General features: G+C 38.7%; 1 protein-coding gene across 1 annotated transcript; it reads left to right on the forward strand.

Annotated features, from left to right (window-relative positions):
* The first annotated feature begins 16,925 nt into the window (after positions 1 to 16,925).
* LOC128232841 (potassium channel subfamily K member 18-like) lies at positions 16,926 to 22,130 on the forward strand. The gene is made up of 3 exons (XM_052946608.1): positions 16,926 to 17,051; positions 20,133 to 20,751; positions 21,246 to 22,130. The coding sequence occupies exons 2-3, from the start codon at positions 20,148 to 20,150 to the stop codon at positions 21,860 to 21,862; spliced, it is 1,221 nt and encodes a 406-aa protein (XP_052802568.1). The 5' UTR covers positions 16,926 to 17,051; positions 20,133 to 20,147; the 3' UTR covers positions 21,863 to 22,130.
* Positions 22,131 to 22,542: the final 412 nt, after the last annotated feature.

Here is a 22,542-nt window from a genome sequence, read left to right on the forward strand (position 1 = left end):
ATATACTCGGTGCTTTGATACAGGCACCACTAGCGATGTGACTGACTGAAGTATATACTCGGTGCTTTGATACAGGCACCACTAGCGATGCGACTGACTGAAGTATATACTCGGTGCTTTGATATAGGCACCACTAGCGGTGCGACTGACTGAAGTATATACTCAGTGCTTTGATACAGGCACCACTAGCGATGCGACTGACTGAAGTATATACTCAGTGCTTTGATACAGGCACCACTAGCGATGTGACTGACTGAAGAATATACTCAGTGCTTTGATACAGGCACCACTAGAGATGCGACTGACTGAAGTATATACTCAGTGCTTTGATACAGGCACCACTAGCGATGTGACTGACTGAAGAATATACTCGGTGCTTTGATACAGGCACCACTAGCGATGTGACTGACTGAAGTATATACTCAGTGCTTTGATACAGGCACCACTAGCGATGCGACTGACTGAAGTATATACTCAGTGCTTTGATACAGGCACCACTAGCGATGCGACTGACTGAAGTATATACTCAGTGCTTTGATACAGGCACCACTAGCGATGTGACTGACTGAAGAATATACTCGGTGCTTTGATACAGGCACCACTAGCGATGTGACTGACTGAAGTATATACTCAGTGCTTTGATACAGGCACCACTAGCGATGCGACTGACTGAAGTATATACTCGGTGCTTTGATACAGGCACCACTAGCGATGTGACTGACTGAAGTATATACTCGGTGCTTTGATACAGGCACCACTAGCGGTGCGTCTGACTGAAGTATATACTCAGTGCTTTTATACAGGCACCACTAGCGATGTGACTGACTGAAGAATATACTCAGTGCTTTGATATAGGCACCACTAGCGGTGCGTCTGACTGAAGTATATACTCAGTGCTTTGATACAGGCACCACTAGCGATGTGACTGACTGAAGAATATACTCAGTGCTTTGATACAGGCACCACTAGCGGTGCGTCTGACTGAAGTATATACTCAGTGCTTTGATATAGGCACCACTAGCGGTGCGTCTGACTGAAGTATATACTCAGTGCTTTTATACAGGCACCACTAGCGATGTGACTGACTGAAGAATATACTCGGTGCTTTGATACAGGCACCACTAGCGATGTGTCTGACTGAAGTATATACTCGGTGCTTTGATACAGGCACCACTAGCGATGTGACTGACTGAAAAATATACTCGGTGCTTTGATACAGGCACCACTAGCGATGTGACTGACTGAAGTATATACTCAGTGCTTTGATACAGGCACCACTAGCGATGTGACTGACTGAAGTATATACTCAGTGCTTTGATACAGGCACCACTAGCGGTGCGACTGACTGAAGTATATACTCGGTGCTTTGATACAGGCACCACTAGCGATGTGACTGACTGAAGTATATACTCAGTGCTTTGATACAGGCACCACTAGCGATGCGACTGACTGAAGTATATACTCGGTGCTTTGATAAAGGCACTCCTAGCGATGCGACTGACTGAAGTATATACTCAGTGCTTTGATACAGGCACCACTAGCGATGCGACTGACTGAAGTATATACTCTGTGCTTTGATAAAGGCACTCCTAGCGATGTGACTGACTGAAGTATATACTCAGTGCTTTGATATAGGCACCACTAGCGATGCGTCTGACTGAAGTATATGCTCAGTGCTTTTATACAGGCACCACTAGCGATGCGACTGACTGAAGTATATACTCGGTGCTTTGATACAGGCACCACTAGCGATGCGACTGACTGAAGTATATACTCGGTGCTTTGATAAAGGCACTCCTAGCGATGTGACTGACTGAAGTATATACTCAGTGCTTTGATACAGGCACCACTAGCGATGCGACTGACTGAAGTATATACTCAGTACTTTGATAAAGGCACTCCTAGCGATGTGACTGACCGAAGTATATACTCAGTGCTTTGATATAGGCACCACTAGCGGTGCGTCTGACTGAAGTATATACTCAGTGCTTTTATACAGGCACCACTAGCGATGCGACTGACTGAAGTATATACTCGGTGCTTTTATACAGGCACCACTAGCGATGTGACTGACTGAAGTATATACTCAGTGCTTTGATACAGGCACCACTAGCGATGTGACTGACTGAAGTATATACTCAGTGCTTTTATACAGGCACCACTAGCGATGTGACTGACTGAAGTATATACTCGGTGCTTTGATACAGGCACCACTAGCTATGCGACTGACTGAAGAATATACTCGGTGCTTTGATAAAGGCACCACTAGCTATGTGACTGACTGAAGAATATACTCATTGCTTTGATACAGGCACCACTAGCGATGTGACTGACTGATGTATATACACAGTGCTTTGATACAGGCACCACTAGCGATGTGACTGACTGAAGTATATACTCGGTGCTTTGATAAAGGCACTCCTAGCGATGTGACTGACTGAAGTATATACTCGGTGCTTTGATAAAGGCACTCCTAGCGATGTGACTGACTCAAGTCTATACTCAGTGCTTTGATAAAGGCACCCTAGCGATGCAATAGACTGAAGTATATACTAAGTGCTTTCATAAAGGCACCCTAGCGATGCAATAGACTAAAGTATATACTAAGTGCTTTCATAAATGCACCTTATTGATGCAATAGACTGAAGCATATACTAAGTGCTTTCATAAAGGCACCGTAGCGATGCAATAGACTGAAGTATATACTAAGTGCTTTCATAAAGGCAACCCTAGCGATGCAATAGACTGAAGTATATACTAAGTGCTTTCATAAAGGCCCCCTAGCGATGCAATAGACTAAAGTATATACTAATTGCTTTCATAAAGGCACTCTAGCGATGCAATAGACTGAAGTATATACTAAGTGCTTTCATAAAGGCACCCTAGCGATGCAATAGACTGAAGTATATACTAAGAGCTTTCATAAAGGCACCCTAGCGATGCAATAGACTAAAGTATATACTAAGTGCTTTCATAAAGGCAACCCTAGCGATGCAATAGACTGAAGTATATACTAAGTGCTTTCATAAAGGCACCTTAGCGATACAATAGACTGAAGTATATACTAAGTGCTTTCATAAAGGCACCCTAGCGATGCAATAGACTGAAGTATATACTCAGTGCTTTCATAAAGGCACCCTAGCGATGCAATAGACTGAAGTATATACTCAGTGCTTTCATAAAGGCACCTTAGCGATGCAATAGACTAAAGTATATACTAAGTGCTTTCATAAAGGCAACCCTAGCGATGCAATAGACTGAAGTATATACTCAGTGCTTTCATAAAGGCAACCCTAGCGATGCAATAGACTGAAGTATATACTCAGTGCTTTCATAAAGACACCCTAGCGATGCAATAGACTGAAGTATATACTCAGTGCTTTCATAAAGGCAACCCTAGCGATGCAATAGACTGAAGTATATACTAAGTGCTTTCATAAAGGCAACCCTAGCGATGCAATAGACTGAAGTATATACTCAGTGCTTTCATAAAGGCACCTTAGCGATGCAATAGACTAAAGTATATACTAAGTGCTTTCATAAAGGCAACCCTAGCGATGCAATAGACTGAAGTATATACTCAGTGCTTTCATAAAGGCAACCCTAGCGATGCAATAGACTGAAGTATATACTCAGTGTTTTCATAAAGGCAACCCTAGCGATGCAATAGACTGAAGTATATACTCAGTGCTTTCATAAAGGCACCTTAGCGATGCAATAGACTAAAGTATATACTAAGTGCTTTCATAAAGGCAACCCTAGCGATGCAATAGACTGAAGTATATACTCAGTGCTTTCATAAAGGCAACCCTAGCGATGCAATAGACTGAAGTATATACTAAGTGCTTTCATAAAGGCAACCCTAGCGATGCAATAGACTGAAGTATATACTAAGTGCTTTCATAAAGACCCCCTAGCGATGCAATAGACTAAAGTATATACTCAGTGCTTTCATAAAGGCAACCCTAGCGATGTGACTGACTGAAGTATATACTAAGTGCCTTCATAAAGGCCCCCCTAGCGATGCAATAGACTGAAGTATATACTAAGTGCTTTCATAAAGGCAACCCTAGCGATGCAATAGACTGAAGTATATACTCAGTGCTTTCATAAAGGCAACCCTAGCGATGCAATAGACTGAAGTATATACTCAGTGCTTTCATAAAGGCAACCCTAGCGATGCAATAGACTGAAGTATATACTCAGTGCTTTTATAAAGGCAACCCTAGCGATGCAATAGACTGAAGTATATACTCAGTGCTTTCATAAAGGCAACCCTAGCGATGCAATAGACTGAAGTATATACTCAGTGCTTTCATAAAGGCAACCCTAGCGATGCAATAGACTAAAGTATATACTAAGTGCTTTCATAAAGGCCCCCTAGCGATGCAATAGACTGAAGTATATACTCAGTGCTTTCATAAAGGCACCCTAGCGATGCAATAGACTGAAGTATATACTAAGTGCTTTCATAAAGGCACCCTAGCGATGCAATAGACTAAAGTATATACTAAGTGCTTTCATAAAGGCACCCTAGCGATGCAATAGACTGAAGTATATACTAAGTGCTTTCATAAAGGCCCCCCTAGCGATGCTATAGACTGAAGTATATACTAAGTGCTTTCATAAAGGCCCCCTAACGATGCAATAGACTGAAGTATATACTCAGTGCTTTCATACGGGCCCCCCTAACGATGCAATAGACTGAAGTATATACTCAGTGCTTTCATAAAGGCCCCCTAACGATGCAATAGACTAAAGTATATACTAAGTGCTTTCATAAAGGCCCCCTAACGATGCAATAGACTGAAGTATATACTCAGTGCTTTCATAAAGGCCCCCCTAACGATGCAATAGACTGAAGTATATACTCAGTGCTTTCATAAAGGCAACCCTAGCGATGCAATAGACTGAAGTATATACTAAGTGCTTTCATAAAGGCCCCCTAACGATGCAATAGACTGAAGTATATACTAAGTGCTTTCATAAAGGCCCCCTAGCGATGCAATAGACTAAAGTATATACTCAGTGCTTTCATAATGGCAACCCTAGCGATGCAATAGACTGAAGTATATACTCAGTGCTTTCGTAAAGGCAACCTAGCGATGCAATAGACTAAAGTATATACTCAGTGCTTTCATAAAGACCCCCTAGCGATGCAATAGACTGAAGTATATACTCAGTGCTTTCATAAAGGCAACCCTAGCGATGCAATAGACTGGAGTATATACCGAGTTCTTTCATAAAGGCAACCCTAGCGATGCAATAGACTGAAGTATATACTAAGTGCTTTCATAAAGGCAACCCTAGCGATGCAATAGACGAAAGTATATACTCAGTGCTTTCATAAAGATACCCTATCGATGCAATAGACTAAAGTATATACTCAGTGCTTTCATAAAGATACCCTATCGATGCAATAGACGAAAGTATATACTCAGTGCTTTCATAAAGATACCCTATCGATGCAATAGACTAAAGTATATACTCAGTGCTTTCATAAAGGCAACCCTAGCGATGCAATAGACTGAAGTATATACTAAGTGCTTTCATAAAGGCACCCTAGCGATGCAATAGACTAAAGTATATACAAGTGCTTTCATAAAGGCAACCCTAGCGATGCAATAGACTAAAGTATATACTCAGTGCTTTCATAAAGGCACCCTAGCGATGCAATAGACTGAAGTATATACTAAGTGCTTTCATAAAGGCAACCCCAGCGATGCAATAGACTAAAGTATATACAAGTGCTTTCATAAAGGCAACCCCAGCGATGCAATAGACTAAAGTATATACAAGTGCTTTCATAAAGGCACTCTAGCGATGCAATAGACTAAAGTATATACTCAGTGCTTTCATAAAGGCACCCTAGCGATGCAATAGACTAAAGTATATACTCAGTGCTTTCATAAAGGCACCCTAGCGATGCAATAGACTGAAGTATATACTCAGTGCTTTCATAAAGGCAACCCCAGCGATGCAATAGACTAAAGTATATACAAGTGCTTTCAAAAAGGCACCCTAGCGATGCAATAGACTGAAGTATATACTAAGTGCTTTCATAAAGGCACCCTAGCGATGCAATAGACTGAAGTATATACTCAGTGCTTTCATAAAGGCAACCCCAGCGATGCAATAGACTAAAGTATATACTCAGTGCTTTCATAAAGGCACCCTAGCGATGCAATAGACTGGAGTATATACTCAGTGCTTTCATAAAGGCAACCCCAGCGATGCAATAGACTAAAGTATATACTCAGTGCTTTCATAAAGGCACCCTAGCGATGCAATAGACTGAAGTATATACTCAGTGCTTTCATAAAGGCAACCCCAGCGATGCAATAGACTAAAGTATATACTAAGTGCTTTCATAAAGGCACCCTAGCGATGCAATAGATTGAAGTATATACTAAGTGCTTTCATAAAGGCACCCTAGCGATGCAATAGACTAAAGTATATACTCAGTGCTTTCATAAAGGCAACCCTAGCGATGCAATAGACTAAAGTATATACTCAGTGCTTTCATAAAGGCACTCTAGCGATGCAATAGACTAAAGTATATACTAAGTGCTTTCATAAAGGCCCCCTAACGATGCAATAGACTGAAGTATATACTAAGTGCTTTCATAAAGGCCCCCTAGCGATGCAATAGACTAAAGTATATACTCAGTGCTTTCATAATGGCAACCCTAGCGATGCAATAGACTGAAGTATATACTCAGTGCTTTCGTAAAGGCAACCTAGCGATGCAATAGACTAAAGTATATACTCAGTGCTTTCATAAAGACCCCCTAGCGATGCAATAGACTGAAGTATATACTCAGTGCTTTCATAAAGGCAACCCTAGCGATGCAATAGACTGGAGTATATACCGAGTTCTTTCATAAAGGTAACCCTAGCGATGCAATAGACTGAAGTATATACTAAGTGCTTTCATAAAGGCAACCCTAGCGATGCAATAGACGAAAGTATATACTCAGTGCTTTCATAAAGATACCCTATCGATGCAATAGACTAAAGTATATACTCAGTGCTTTCATAAAGATACCCTATCGATGCAATAGACGAAAGTATATACTCAGTGCTTTCATAAAGATACCCTATCGATGCAATAGACTAAAGTATATACTCAGTGCTTTCATAAAGGCAACCCTAGCGATGCAATAGACTGAAGTATATACTAAGTGCTTTCATAAAGGCACCCTAGCGATGCAATAGACTAAAGTATATACAAGTGCTTTCATAAAGGCAACCCTAGCGATGCAATAGACTAAAGTATATACTCAGTGCTTTCATAAAGGCACCCTAGCGATGCAATAGACTGAAGTATATACTAAGTGCTTTCATAAAGGCAACCCCAGCGATGCAATAGACTAAAGTATATACAAGTGCTTTCATAAAGGCAACCCCAGCGATGCAATAGACTAAAGTATATACAAGTGCTTTCATAAAGGCACTCTAGCGATGCAATAGACTAAAGTATATACTCAGTGCTTTCATAAAGGCACCCTAGCGATGCAATAGACTAAAGTATATACTCAGTGCTTTCATAAAGGCACCCTAGCGATGCAATAGACTGAAGTATATACTCAGTGCTTTCATAAAGGCAACCCCAGCGATGCAATAGACTAAAGTATATACAAGTGCTTTCAAAAAGGCACCCTAGCGATGCAATAGACTGAAGTATATACTAAGTGCTTTCATAAAGGCACCCTAGCGATGCAATAGACTGACGTATATACTCAGTGCTTTCATAAAGGCAACCCCAGCGATGCAATAGACTAAAGTATATACTCAGTGCTTTCATAAAGGCACCCTAGCGATGCAATAGACTGGAGTATATACTCAGTGCTTTCATAAAGGCAACCCCAGCGATGCAATAGACTAAAGTATATACTCAGTGCTTTCATAAAGGCACCCTAGCGATGCAATAGACTGAAGTATATACTCAGTGCTTTCATAAAGGCAACCCCAGCGATGCAATAGACTAAAGTATATACTAAGTGCTTTCATAAAGGCACCCTAGCGATGCAATAGATTGAAGTATATACTAAGTGCTTTCATAAAGGCACCCTAGCGATGCAATAGACTAAAGTATATACTCAGTGCTTTCATAAAGGCAACCCTAGCGATGCAATAGACTAAAGTATATACTCAGTGCTTTCATAAAGGCACTCTAGCGATGCAATAGACTGAAGTATATACTAAGTGCTTTCATAAAGGCACTCTAGCGATGCAATAGACTGAAGTATATACTAAGTGCTTTCATAAAGACACCCTAGCGATGCAATAGACTAAAGTATATACTAAGTGCTTTCATAAAGGCACTCTAGCGATGCAATAGACTGAAGTATATACTAAGTGCTTTCATAAAGGCACCCTAGCGATGCAATAGACTGAAGTATATACTCAGTGCTTTCATAAAGGCAACCCCAGCGATGCAATAGACTAAAGTATATACTAAGTGCTTTCATAAAGGCAACCCTAGCGATGCAATAGACTGAAGTATATACTAAGTGCTTTCATAAAGGCACCTTAGCGATACAATAGACTGAAGTATATACTAAGTGCTTTCATAAAGGCACCCTAGCGATGCAATAGACTGAAGTATATACTCAGTGCTTTCATAAAGGCACCCTAGCGATGCAATAGACTGAAGTATATACTCAGTGCTTTCATAAAGGCACCTTAGCGATGCAATAGACTAAAGTATATACTAAGTGCTTTCATAAAGGCAACCCTAGCGATGCAATAGACTGAAGTATATACTCAGTGCTTTCATAAAGGCAACCCTAGCGATGCAATAGACTGAAGTATATACTCAGTGCTTTCATAAAGACACCCTAGCGATGCAATAGACTGAAGTATATACTCAGTGCTTTCATAAAGGCAACCCTAGCGATGCAATAGACTGAAGTATATACTAAGTGCTTTCATAAAGGCAACCCTAGCGATGCAATAGACTGAAGTATATACTCAGTGCTTTCATAAAGGCACCTTAGCGATGCAATAGACTAAAGTATATACTAAGTGCTTTCATAAAGGCAACCCTAGCGATGCAATAGACTGAAGTATATACTCAGTGCTTTCATAAAGGCAACCCTAGCGATGCAATAGACTGAAGTATATACTAATTGCTTTCATAAAGGCACCCTAGCGATGCAATAGACTGAAGTATATACTAAGTGCTTTCATAAAGGCAACCCTAGCGATGTAACTGACTTGGTGATCCATATTCGGTGCAACATTCGGGCATACCTAGCGATTCGACTGACAGTTTGAAGTCTATACGCAGTGATTCATACAGGGTTTTTTTATCGATGCGCCGCTTCTCAGTGCTTCCATAAAGGTTAATACATATTGCAAAACCCTTGTAAAGCGAATAGCTTTGTCACGTACCAAGTGCGTCTCCCAGAGCGATGTTACAAAGGTCGTTGATGCTCGTTGCGGCTAACAGATTAAAGAGATGTGTTAATAGCATTAAGTTCCGCAAAGGCGTCCTCGACGGGACTGTTAATCTGATTATATGAATGTGTGTATGTTTGTGACGAGTTGTTTGATAATTGGATAGAATATCAATTTACATAGTATTCTGTTTTTCAACTTGGCTATTAGTTTTAAAATAACACGACTGTTCTAATAACTCATCCTTATATTAAAGGGTTAGTCTTTGTGGATTACGAATGGCTTCACGCAACCGTGTGGCTAAAATGCATTGAACTTGGCCATGCTTTGGACCCATTAAGTATTTAGCAGAATATCCCTGTCAATACACATAAATATTGTGAAGTAAAGACAAAAATAGTGACCTAAGTTAAGCAAATTGAAACTTGCACGGCATATCACAAATACTAGAGGGTTACATAATCCTTTCTGTACAGACAGATGTGCATAACTTTTGTTGGACTAGTAGCACGACCACTGTCGCATTTTACGTAGCCTATTGATATTTTCATGAACATTAATGTGATAATCTTGATCTTGCTTCAGGACAGTGTTGTTTTTGTTTTCTAGAGAACACCGAGAAGTTATAAATTCTTTGGAACACAGGTTACTTGAACTAAACTGACGCAGTCGACCGTAATTATTTATGTACTGTTTACTTCTCATAAAGCCATACAACTATTTACTTACATCAACGCGTACAATGCTACTGTCTCTACTCAGTGTTCCATAAAGGCATACATTTCATTCTGCCATCTTCGCAATGCGACTTCTCTCGGTACTAAATAAAGACATTACTTCACTACACACGGCAACCCGCTATGCAACCTCTTCTTATAGCTAATTAGAGGCAAACAGTTAGTTCCTACGGTAACTAGCAATGCCAACTCTTCTCAGACATAAATAAAGGCATACTGTTACAACATGCGGCAACCTGCAATGCGACCTTAGCGCAGACGCATCTCACCGCTAAATAAAGGCATACAGTTAATACAAACAGCAACTTGCAATGCGACCTCATCTCACCGCTAGATAAAGGCATACAGTTAATACAAACAGCAACGTGTAATGCGACCTCATCTCACCGCTAGATAAAGGCATACAGTTAATACAAACAACAACTTGTAATGCGACCTCTTCTCACCGCTAGATAAAGGCATACAGTTAATACAAACAGCAACTTGTAATGCGACCTCTTCTCACCGCTATATAAAGGCATACAGTTAATACAAACAGCAACTTGTAATGCTACCTCTTCTCACCGCTAGATAAAGGCATACAGTTAATACAAACAACAACTTGTAATGATACTTCTTCTCACCGCTAGATAAAGGCATACTGTTAATAAAAACAGCAACATGCAATGCTACCTCTTCTCACCGCTAGAAAAGGCATTCAGTTAATACAAACAGCAACTTGTAATGCGACCTCATCTCTCTGCTCAATAAAGGCATACAATTTATAGAACGGCAACCCGCTATGCGACCTCTTCTTAGTACTAAATACAGGCATACAATTAATACAAACGGCAACCCGTAATGCGACCTCTTCTTAGTACTAAATACAGACGTACAATTAATACAAACGGCAACCCATAATGCGACCTCTTCTTAGTACTAAATACAGGCATACAATTGATACAAACTGCAACCCGTAATGCGACCTCTTCTCAGTACTAAAGACAGACGTACAATTAATACAAACGGCAACCCGCTTTGCGACCTCTTCTTAGTACTAAATACAGGCATACAATTAATACAAAAGGCAACCCGCTTTGCGACATCTTCTTAGTACTAAATACAGGCATACAATTAATACAAACGGCAATCCGTAATGCGACCTCTTCTTAGTACTAAAGACAGACATACAATTAATACAAACGGCAATCCGTAATGCGACCTCTTCTCAGTACTAAAGACAGACGTACAATTAATATAAACGGCAATCCGCAATGCGACCTCTTCTTAGTACTAAAGACAGACGTACAATTAATACAAACGGCAACCCGCTTTGCGACATCTTCTTAGTACTAAATACAGGCATACAATTAATACAAACGGCAATCCGTAATACGACCTCTTCTCAGTACTAAATACAGACATACAATTAATACAAACGACAATCCGTAATGCGACCTCTTCTCAGTACTAAATACAGGCATATAATTAATACAAACGGCAATCCGTAATACGACCTCTTCTTAGTACTAAATACAGACGTACAATTAATACAAACGGCAACCCGTAATGCGGCCTCTTCTCAGTACTAAATACAGACATACAATTAATACAAACGGCAACCCGTAATGCCACCTCTTCTTAGTACTAAATACAGGCATACAATTAATACAAACGGCAATCCGTAATGCGACCTCTTCTTAGTACTGAATACTGGCATACAATTAATACAAACGGCAATCCGTAATGCGACCTCTTCTTAGTACTAAATACAGACGTACAATTAATACACACGGCAACCCGTAATGCGACCTCTTCTCAGTACTAAATACAGGCATACAATTAATACAAACGGCAATCCGTAATGAATACAGGCATACAATTAATACAAAAGGCAATCCGTAATGCGACCTCTTCTTAGTACTAAATATAGACGTACGATTAATACAAACGGCAACCCGTAATGCGACCTCTTCTTAGTACTAAATACAGGCATACAATTAATACAAACGGCAATCCGTAATGCGACCTCTTCTTAGTACTAAATACAGGCATATAATTAATACAAGCGGCAACCCGTAATGCGACCTCTTCTTAGTACTAAAGACAGACATACTATTAATACAAACGGCAACCCGTAATGCGACCTCTTCTTAGTACTAAATACAGACATACAATTAATACAAGCGGCAATCCGTAATGCGACCTCTTCTTAGTACTAAATACAGACATACAATTAATACAAACGGCAACCCGTAATGCGACCTCTTCTTAGTACTAAATACAGACGTACAATTAATACAAACGGCAATCCGTAATGCGACCTCTTCTTAGTACTAAAGACAGACGTAAAATTAATACAAAAGGCAACCCGTAATGCGACCTCTTCTTAGTACTAAAGACAGACGTGCAATTAATACAAACGGCAACCCGTAATGCGACCTCTACTTAGTACTAAAGACAGACGTACAATTAATACAAGCGGCATTCCGTAATGCGACCTCTTCTCAGTACTAAATACAGACATACAATTAATACAAACGGCAATCCGTAATGCGACCTCTACTTAGTACTAAAGACAGACGTACAATTAATACAAACGGCAACCCGTAATGCGACCTCTTCTTAGTACTAAAGACAGACGTACAATTAATACAAGCGGCAACCCGTAATGCGACCTCTTCTTAGTACTAAATACAGACGTACAATTAATACAAGCGGCAACCCGTAATGCGACCTCTTCTTAGTACCAAATACAGGCTTACAATTAATACAAGCGGCAACCCGTAATGCGACCTCTTCTTAGTACTAAAGACAGACGTACAATTAATACAAGCGGCAACCCATAATGCGACCTCTTCTTAGTACTAAAGACAGACGTACAATTAATACAAGCGGCAACCCATAATGCGACCTCTTCTTAGTACTAAAGACAGACGTACAATAAATACAAACGGCAATCCGTAATGCAACCTCTTCTTAGTACTAAATACAGACGTACAATTAATACAAGCGGCAACCCGTAATGCGACCTCTTCTTAGTACTAAATACAGGCATACAATTAATACAAGTGGCAACCCGTAATGCGACCTCTTCTTAGTACTAAATACAGACGTACAAGTAATACAAGCGGCAATCCGTAATGCGACCTCTTCTTAGTACTAAATACAGACGTTAAATTAATACAAGCGGCAACCCGTAATGCGGCCTCTTCTTAGTACTAAATACAGGCATACAATTAATACAAGCGGCAACCCGTAATGCGACCTCTTCTTAGTACTAAAGACAGACGTTCAATTAATACAAACGGCAACCGGTAATGCGACCTCTTCTTAGTACTAAATACAGACGTGCATTTAATACAAACGGCAACCGGTAATGCGACCTCTTCTTAGTACTAAATACAGACGTACAATTAATACAAGCGGCAACCCATAATGCGACCTCTTCTTAGTACTAAAGACAGACATACAATTAATACAAGCGGCAACCCATAATGCGACCTCTTCTTAGTACTCAAGACAGACATACAATTAATACAAGCGGCAACCCATAATGCGACCTCTTCTTAGTACTAAAGACAGACATACAATTAATACAAGCGGCAACCCATAATGCGACCTCTTCTTAGTACTAAAGACTGACGTACAATTAATACAAACGGCAACCCGTAATGCGACCTCTTCTTAGTACTAAAGACAGACGTACAATTAATACAAAAGGCAATCCGTAATGCGACCTCTAATAAGTACTAAATATAGGCATACAATTAATACAAACGGCAACCCGTAATGCGACCTCTTCTTAGTACTAAATACAGGCATACAATTAATACAAACGGGAATCCGCAATGCGACCTCTTCTTAGTACTAAATACAGGCATACAATTAATACAAACGGCAATCCGCAATGCGACCTCTTCTTAGTACTAAAGACAGACGTACAATTAATACAAACGGCAATCCGCAATGCGACCTCTTCTTAGTACTAAATACAGACATACAATTAATACACACGGCACTCCGCAATGCGACCTCTTCTTAGTACTAAATACAGACATACAATTAATACACACGGCACTCCGCAATGCGACCTCTTCTTAGTACTAAATATAGGCATACAATTAATACACACGGCACTCCGCAATGCGACCTCTTCTTAGTACTAAATATATGCATACAATTAATACACACGGCAATCCGCAATGCGACCTCTTCTTAGTACTAAATATAGGCATACAATTAATACACACGGCAATCCGCAATGCGACCTCTTCTTAGTACTAAATATAGGCATACAATTAATACACATGGCAATCCGCAATGCGACCTCTTCTTAGTGCTAAATATAGGCATACAATTAATACACACGGCAATCCGCTTTGCGACCTCTTCTTAGTGCTAAATATAGGCATACAATTAATACACACGGCAATCCGCAATGCGACCTCTTCTTAGTGCTAAATATAGGCATACACTTAATACACACGGCAATCCGCAATGCGACCTCTTCTTAGTACTAAATACAGACATACAATTAATACACACGGCAATCCGCAATGCGACCTCTTCTTAGTACTAAATACAGACATACAATTAATACACACGGCAATCCGCAATGCGACCTCTTCTTAGTACTAAATACAGACATACAATTAATACACACGGCAATCCGCAATGCGACCTCTTCTTAGTACTAAATACAGACATACAATTAATACACACGGCAATCCGCAATGCGACCTCTTCTTAGTACTAAATACAGGCATACAATTAATACACACGGCAATCCGCAATGCGACCTCTTCTTAGTACTAAATATAGGCATACAATTAATACACATGGCAATCCGCAATGCGACCTCTTCTTAGTACTAAATATAGGCATACAATTAATACACACGGCAATCCGCAATGCGACCTCTTCTAAGTACTAAATATAGGCATACAATTAAAACACAGGGCAATCCGCAATGCGACCTCTTCTTAGTACTAAATATAGGCATACAATTAATACACACGGCAATCCGCAATGCGACCTCTTCTTAGTACTAAATATAGGCATACAATTAATACACACGGCAATCCGCAATGCGACCTCTTCTTAGTACTAAATACAGACATACAATTAATACACACGGCAATCCGCAATGCGACCTCTTCTTAGTACTAAATATAGGCATACAATTAATACACACGGCAATCCGCAATGCGACCTCTTCTTAGTACTAAATACAGACATACAATTAATACACACGGCAACCCGTAATGCGACCCGCAATGCGACCTCTTCTTAGTACTTAAGACAGACGTACAATTAATACAAACGGCAATCCGCAATGCGACCTCTTCTTAGTACTAAATACAGACATACAATTAATACACACGGCAACCCGCAATGCGACCTCTTCTTAGTACTTAATACAGGCATACAATTAATACAAACGGCAACCCGTAATGCGACCCGTTCTTGGCGCTATATAAAGACATTCAAGTAAAACAAACGGCAAAGCAGTATGCGACATATTCTCAGTGCGAAATACAGAAATGCAGACAAACGGCAACAACCCGCTAGACGACCTCTTCTTAGTACTTAATCCAGATATACAATAAATACAAACAGCTACCTTTAATGCGACCTCTTTTCAGCGCTAAATCAAGACATACAATTTATAAAAACGGAAACCCAGTATGCGTCATATTCTCAGTGCTAAATACAGACATACAATTAACACAAACGGAAAAAACTCGCAATGCAACCTCTTCTCGGCGCTAAATAAACGGCAACTCGCTATGCGACATAACGATGCTAAACACAGAAATACATTTAATAGTTTAATACATATGACAAGCTCGCCATGCAACCTCATCTCATAGCTCAATAAAGACGTACAGTAAATACTTGCGACAACCCTCAATAAAACTGGTTTGTTATAAGAACTGTATAATGATAATTGCTACCTATGTCAACCCTAGCAAAGCGGCATACTTTCTACGAATTGCACCGTCACTAACCAGCGTCTCTCCCAGGGCGACGAAAGGTGCCACAGGCGGAATACAGAAATGTTTCACTGACATTAAGTTGAGTGTACGGTACTCCTATATTCGTTTCAACGGAGCAATATTACGACTGTATATTTATGTATATGTCGAGTAGTTTGATAATTGAATATAATTTATACTGATCTTCCACTGGGTAGTTCGTTTAGAAATAACAAAGCTGTTCCAATGACTCATTCTGTTGTGGCTATGCTTAGACAGAGATCGTCTATTATTATATTTTTTCGAACGGCTTCTCTCTCGCAACCATATTACTATCTAAAATGCCTTGAACTTTGCCTCAATAAATGTCAGTCCTATGTCAAGTACTCTCAATAGGCATATGAAATAAGTTCGTGCCAACTCGTCCCTTAAATCGTACCAAACTTGCAAACTGATCAAAGCCCATAGTTATGATGCATATAATAGCTAGACCAGAGTCGTAAAGTGTATTTCATTTAACATAGATGCACATTTTTACACTTTGGGTGAAAATCTATCATTGCCCATGGTCATGAGGGAGATCGGCCATAAATATTTCAGTACTTAATATACGAAATAATTATGACATTTGATAATGGCGTAAACTTTCCCTAGGAATCATAATAATGCGATTACTGATCTTAATTTGTAAATTGAATACTGCATTGCCTGTCCGGTATGAGCCTTAACGCTCTTCGTGTGGCGTAAACAATTCCGAGGGAAACGAGTATATTGTCATTATTCGCTAGAATGAGCGGAACATTAATGCCAGTTCTAGCATACGAGGCTGTCTCCGCCGGTGCTTGTATTGATAGTGCGACAAAGACGCACAGGATATGCTACCTCAGTCGCATTGTTGGGAATTAAGCTGCTGTGATCCGACTATGATGCAGTAGGACTTGTAAAGACGGTATAGTTTATTTTTATATTTAAAAAATCTGCGAGGATGATAAAACACCACATTGATATAAATATGATTGATCTGTTACAATGAATATCTGCTTTTCTTCGCCAACTGGATTAAATTGATTGGTTTGCAAGTGCAAAGTGTAATCCTCCACTGACTTTCTTCTCTATATTTGCTGTGTATTGCCAGTAAGCCGTAATCAAGAAAGGTCGAACTCGCACAGCAAGAATTATTATAACGTATGATATACCGGCGAAATCTTAGGAAGCTTTGTCGAGGTTTTGTTCTGATTTAGATGTAAATTACGAGGATAATTCAGTATTTAATGAAACTGAAGCTTATGCATGATTCATATATGGGATAATAACTGTAGTTTTCTGAGATCCATAATTTCTAGTATGCAAAGCATTTTATAAAATATGCAAAATCGAGTACTTTGTTGATTTTTGTTGGGCCCTTTTGTACCCATCGAAAGCAAACTATATGTTTGTACGTAGTTTTTACGGACAAAGGTTGATCCCTTTGATGGCTAAAACAATCAAATAAAGCCATGAACCGATTCATCTACATATACGTTATTGCCTATATATAGGACTCTTTGCTGGTCACGATCTAATTTTGTTTGTAGAATTTGAAAGCGTTTTATATGTCAACAATGTTCTTTATGAGTTCTCTCTTAAAAGTATAAGTTGATTTCATTTGTTTCGAGTAATTGACAAAGCAAAATGGAAATTGAAAATGTCATTTTTTCAATTTAAATTACGTATATCGTTACAAACGAACAATATACATGTCCGAAACAAAGTTGGGGCAACAATGTTCTTTTCGTATTGTAATGACGCTTTTATAATGAAGATATATTTCAACACGTGAACCTTTTATTTTAAGTTATGACCTTTTTGTCTTCGTTCACAAGCATGGCATAACAAGTACTGAAATTAAATGGACTTTAAACCATTTTATACATCAGGGACTGTTTCAGGACCAACGATTTCTGAATAATGATCATAATATCATATCAAGTGAGCGCAAAAAGTCTTAAAAAGGATCTAGTTGAAATTACAATTTGATATGGATTAAACAGGGACACACAATACAATTGAAATGTACTGCTTTAAGAACTAAATACAAATGCTACAGTTGTCGGTTCCTAGGAAGTTTCAATGTCTGCCATACTTGATGAATTTTCGAAATTATTTTTTCATTACTGTACAAAATACAATAATCGTTATTTGAAGTGCGGTATATGATAACAAAAAGACATTTGCTCAATGATTCCGACAGTAAAGTATTGTAATATGTAGCTTTATTATGATACACTATGATTTTCTGCTAATTTTCTACAGTAAAATGATCGCTTTCATATGCATTATATTCTGAGTGCACCTCTGACTTCTTGGTCGGTATTCAATATTGGTCTTAATTGAATCTAAGAACGATGTAGCTAATCGGATTTCTCGATATAATTAACGGATCTATACAGTGAATGAAGTCAATGATATATGACCATAAGATTGACTGAAGTTATTTAATGAATGCCAGCCCTGTTCTATGAAAGACAATTGAGACGGTTTCATTTGTTAACTCTAGTCAATTATCTCTGTCCTACAAACTGTTTGATATAAATGTAAATATTTTTTGTACCGGATGAAAAAAACAGCAAGCATTTTACTGCTCCTGAACAGGGTACAAACTCGAACGTTTGAAGTACTATTGTACTTTATACCACAATTCACCGTTTCTTCTAAAATATTCATTGAATCATTGTTGTAAATATCAAAATTGCACGAGATAATAGTTAAGCACGTCAAAGAAAGCCGTAGATTTGATGTCGACGGCAATCAATGATAGACGTTAAAGGCGCGCTGAAGTTTATAGACTAATCCTGTGATTTCAATGAAAATGGACATTCTGATATATTCGTATACTAGTGAAGTATGCAGATGTGTCATAAAACGCGAGTTCAATCATAAATGTTTGACGCCGTTAGATAATTACAATTTAGCTTCATAATAAGCGCAATTGACGAGTTGATCTGAAAAATCGAATAAAAATGGTCCCATTGCTTGCCAGTTCATTTCGTGCTTAGATAGGAAATGAGATCATGAAAAACACGGCTTTGTTTGTGTGTGATCATCATTTTTCCGATCGCATTTTTATTTCTGTCATCGAATCGATAGCGCAATTTTATACTTGATCTGAGATGATACGTTCAAATATTACAATTAAGAGCTGTCTTTTATTTGTATAAATGTACTACTTTTTGCAAATAAAATATGCAAAACTTAACCGTCAATCAGTCTCATGAAGAACAATTGCTATACTATTTTGCGTCGAGAAAACCTTCAATTTATACCGCTCAAACAGCAACTGTAGTTCAGGTTTTACAACAATGTATATGCCGAATCACTGATGGCTGAACTCTTTGGCTGGGTCCTTTTCAGAAAGTATGTGAAGTGAAAGTGTGAAAATTATAAAATAGACAAATGGTACTATATCATAACATTATCTCGTCAACACTATAATTTCCTCAATCCTGTGCGATATCATCTGCGTTAATGATGTTTTCGCGTGACACAGCCTAGATCGTTACAATAGACCTAATATGCTCTTTAGTTGCCCTGGAACTTTTTCAATGTTACAAGAGTGTCTATCGTTCAACCACTTTTTCATGCGTCAACATCAAAGTTCAAAGAATGAAAACAATAACATTGTATTGTTACTTACTATATGGCGTTGTCAAGCGAGTCTCATTTGCCTTAATGATAAAGACAATATAGCGCTATAATGGTCCAATAGTTTACCATCTTTTTTATCAGGTTCAAAAATGAACACTTGTTTTAGGAATTACACAGTGTGTGCCTTGACATTTTCTTGCTCGACCAATTTAAATGGAGACTTTGCACTTTTTCATTAAAATATGTTGTTTAATGTTACAAAAAAGTCCTGTATTTTTATTTTTGTTTAATAAATATACTTTACCTTGTTAAATTGTTTTTGCGAAACCAAATTGACTTACGTTTACAAATGAGATGAACGATCGAGTTAATCAAAACAACATAATTGTTGTATCTCAAATTTCAGGACATTCACCAAAACATGAAAGGAAAAAAAGAGAAAATGGATGATGAAGAGGAGAAGAAGTCGTCAGCTATTGACTGTCTAATCGAACATGCTTCCATTGCTGCCGCCATTGCCGAACCAGAGGATGACATTGATGATAAAGGAGAAAGAAAACAAACGGTCGTCCGATCACAAGTAACTCGCCAGCGGCGATACAAGGCGACATGCAAAGAGCAGACAGCCGTTTGTTTGAAGCGGTTCTGTGTGTACATGGCGTCCTACGTAGGCTTAACGTGCATTGTTGTCGGGTACTCCATTCTCGGTGGAATAATATTTGTAGAGCTCGAGAGTGACCATGAAGACCGTATACAAGAAGTTGCGGAAGATCTTATGAACACGCACACATCTAGACTTAACCAAAGACTTAGGATGATTCTACAACAGCACAATTTTACGCGGATTGTTGATTTGTCGGAGACAATTAAAGACGAACTGCAGGACTTTCAACAGCAGACCTACCAGCTGGTTAACGAAGAGGGTTGGAATGGAGACTATGAAATGGGCAATGACACACTCAGGAGAAACAAGTGGACATTCTCAGGCGGGCTTTTATACTCCGTTACCGTCATAACTACTATAGGTTTGTTACAAATATATCGGTGTCCTTATCCATATTGTTTTCAAGATTAGTACAAATATCTATTTTCAAATTCATACTGGTGTGAGCATAAGTAAACAGTAGTCACTTTTGAGTGTTGAGGATTTATTAATGAAGTTTAACAATTGCGTTTAACAATTTGGTTTTGAACATACTTTGGAGTCGAAGTGACTACCATTGCAAAAATATACATTTCTGGAAATTTATTTCGAATCGATTGTATACATTAAAAAACTCGTTTCTTTCTAATGTTTAGTATTTTCAATGACTTCTTTTGTAAGTTCACAACGTCTTTGTAAGCGAGTTTTGTGCACTAACAGTATTATATAACCGTAAGCTAAATTCTTTGAAAATGATGATGGTTTTTCACTACTTAGTTATCCGAACAGTTGCTATGACAATATTTACGTTATTTCTAGCTATTCATTTCTTTATCCCCATGGGTGTTATTTTATATGTTTGTATATTGCCTACAGGTTATGGATTTATAACACCAAGAACGACCGCTGGGCGTGCCATAACCATGCTATATGCACTTATTGGAATACCCCTTACAGTACTGTGCATAACAAACATAGGAAGAGGAATGGCGTCGTTGTTTCGCGCCCTTTATGGCGGCACCTTCTGCGTCGAGTGCCGACAGCAGTTCCTCAACACCGTCAAAAATAAACGATCAAATAGCACTGCTATTGACACGATTGAACTAGAAAAAATAGACCCTGATCAAGTGTCAATTGCCGAGTACAATCATACACACCAGGAGACCGAAGTACCCATCATCATCTGTCTGCTGCTCGTGGCCTGGTACATTGTGTTTGGTGCAATCATGTTCTCTATTTGGGAGAAAGAGTGGGACTATTTTGTTGGCTCATATTTTTGTTTTATAACGCTGAGCACGATCGGGTTTGGTGACGTAGTTCCGGGGTTTTCCAATGCCGAGTGGGACGACCAGGTTAAGCAGGTCACCTGCTCTCTCTATCTGCTCATTGGATTATCAACGCTTGCAATGTGTTTCGACCTCATGCAACAAAGAGGTATCGCCCTTGCAAACAAGTTTGGAAAATTTATAGGACTTGTAAAACCAGGTGATTAAGTCTAATCAAAACATTTGGTCAATTGAGAAATATCGTTGTCTGTATCATTACAATATGTGTTTTACATTTTACTTGGTCGTTTGCTTTGCTGATTGTGGTATAATTACAAAATGCATCTCTTAACTCAGACTGTTGTCGCAATAATTTGTAAGAATTTCAAAGATGCCTTAGAAGCAAATGATGACTGTTTTATGATTTCTAAGTTGTAATGGTATGATAACTACGTTTAAATTTTTCCTATGTACTGTGCATTATGCTTTTATAAGTGTTGTGGCGATGAATGCTATTAATCCATAATTTAATATTGACATTCTGTGTTTTTTGTTAAATTAAATAGCATGTCCAAACTTTATGATTAAACTGCGTATTGATTATATCCATAAAAAAATAAAATATGTGTTGATGTTATGATTTATATCAATAGCTTATATCTATTTGAATGCATCTGTGCAATTAGTTGGGATGTGATGAGTTTCTTAGTTGATGAGCTGAATGGGGAATATTGCATATGTTATAGAACAGAACAGAACAGAACAGAATGTTTATTTAACTTAAGCCTTTACAGCTCATCGTTATAAACACAGAATGAAAAAATGAAAAAATAGCCTGCATGTAACAAATAAGTAATGCATATGGATATTTTGATAACTATACGAACAATGCATATGGTATACACAAA

Source organism: Mya arenaria, chromosome 4 (assembly GCF_026914265.1).
Source record: "Mya arenaria isolate MELC-2E11 chromosome 4, ASM2691426v1".
Lineage (NCBI taxonomy): Eukaryota > Metazoa > Mollusca > Bivalvia > Myida > Myidae > Mya > Mya arenaria.

Bases quoted from the DNA above. Each gene is read 5' to 3' on its own strand.
- LOC128232841 (XM_052946608.1), top strand. From the start codon at position 20,148: ATGAAAGGAAAAAAAGAGAAAATGGATGATGAAGAGGAGAAGAAGTCG. The intron at 20,752-21,245 runs GTTTGTTACAAA...TATTGCCTACAG, and splicing joins TACCGTCATAACTACTATAG to GTTATGGATTTATAACACCA.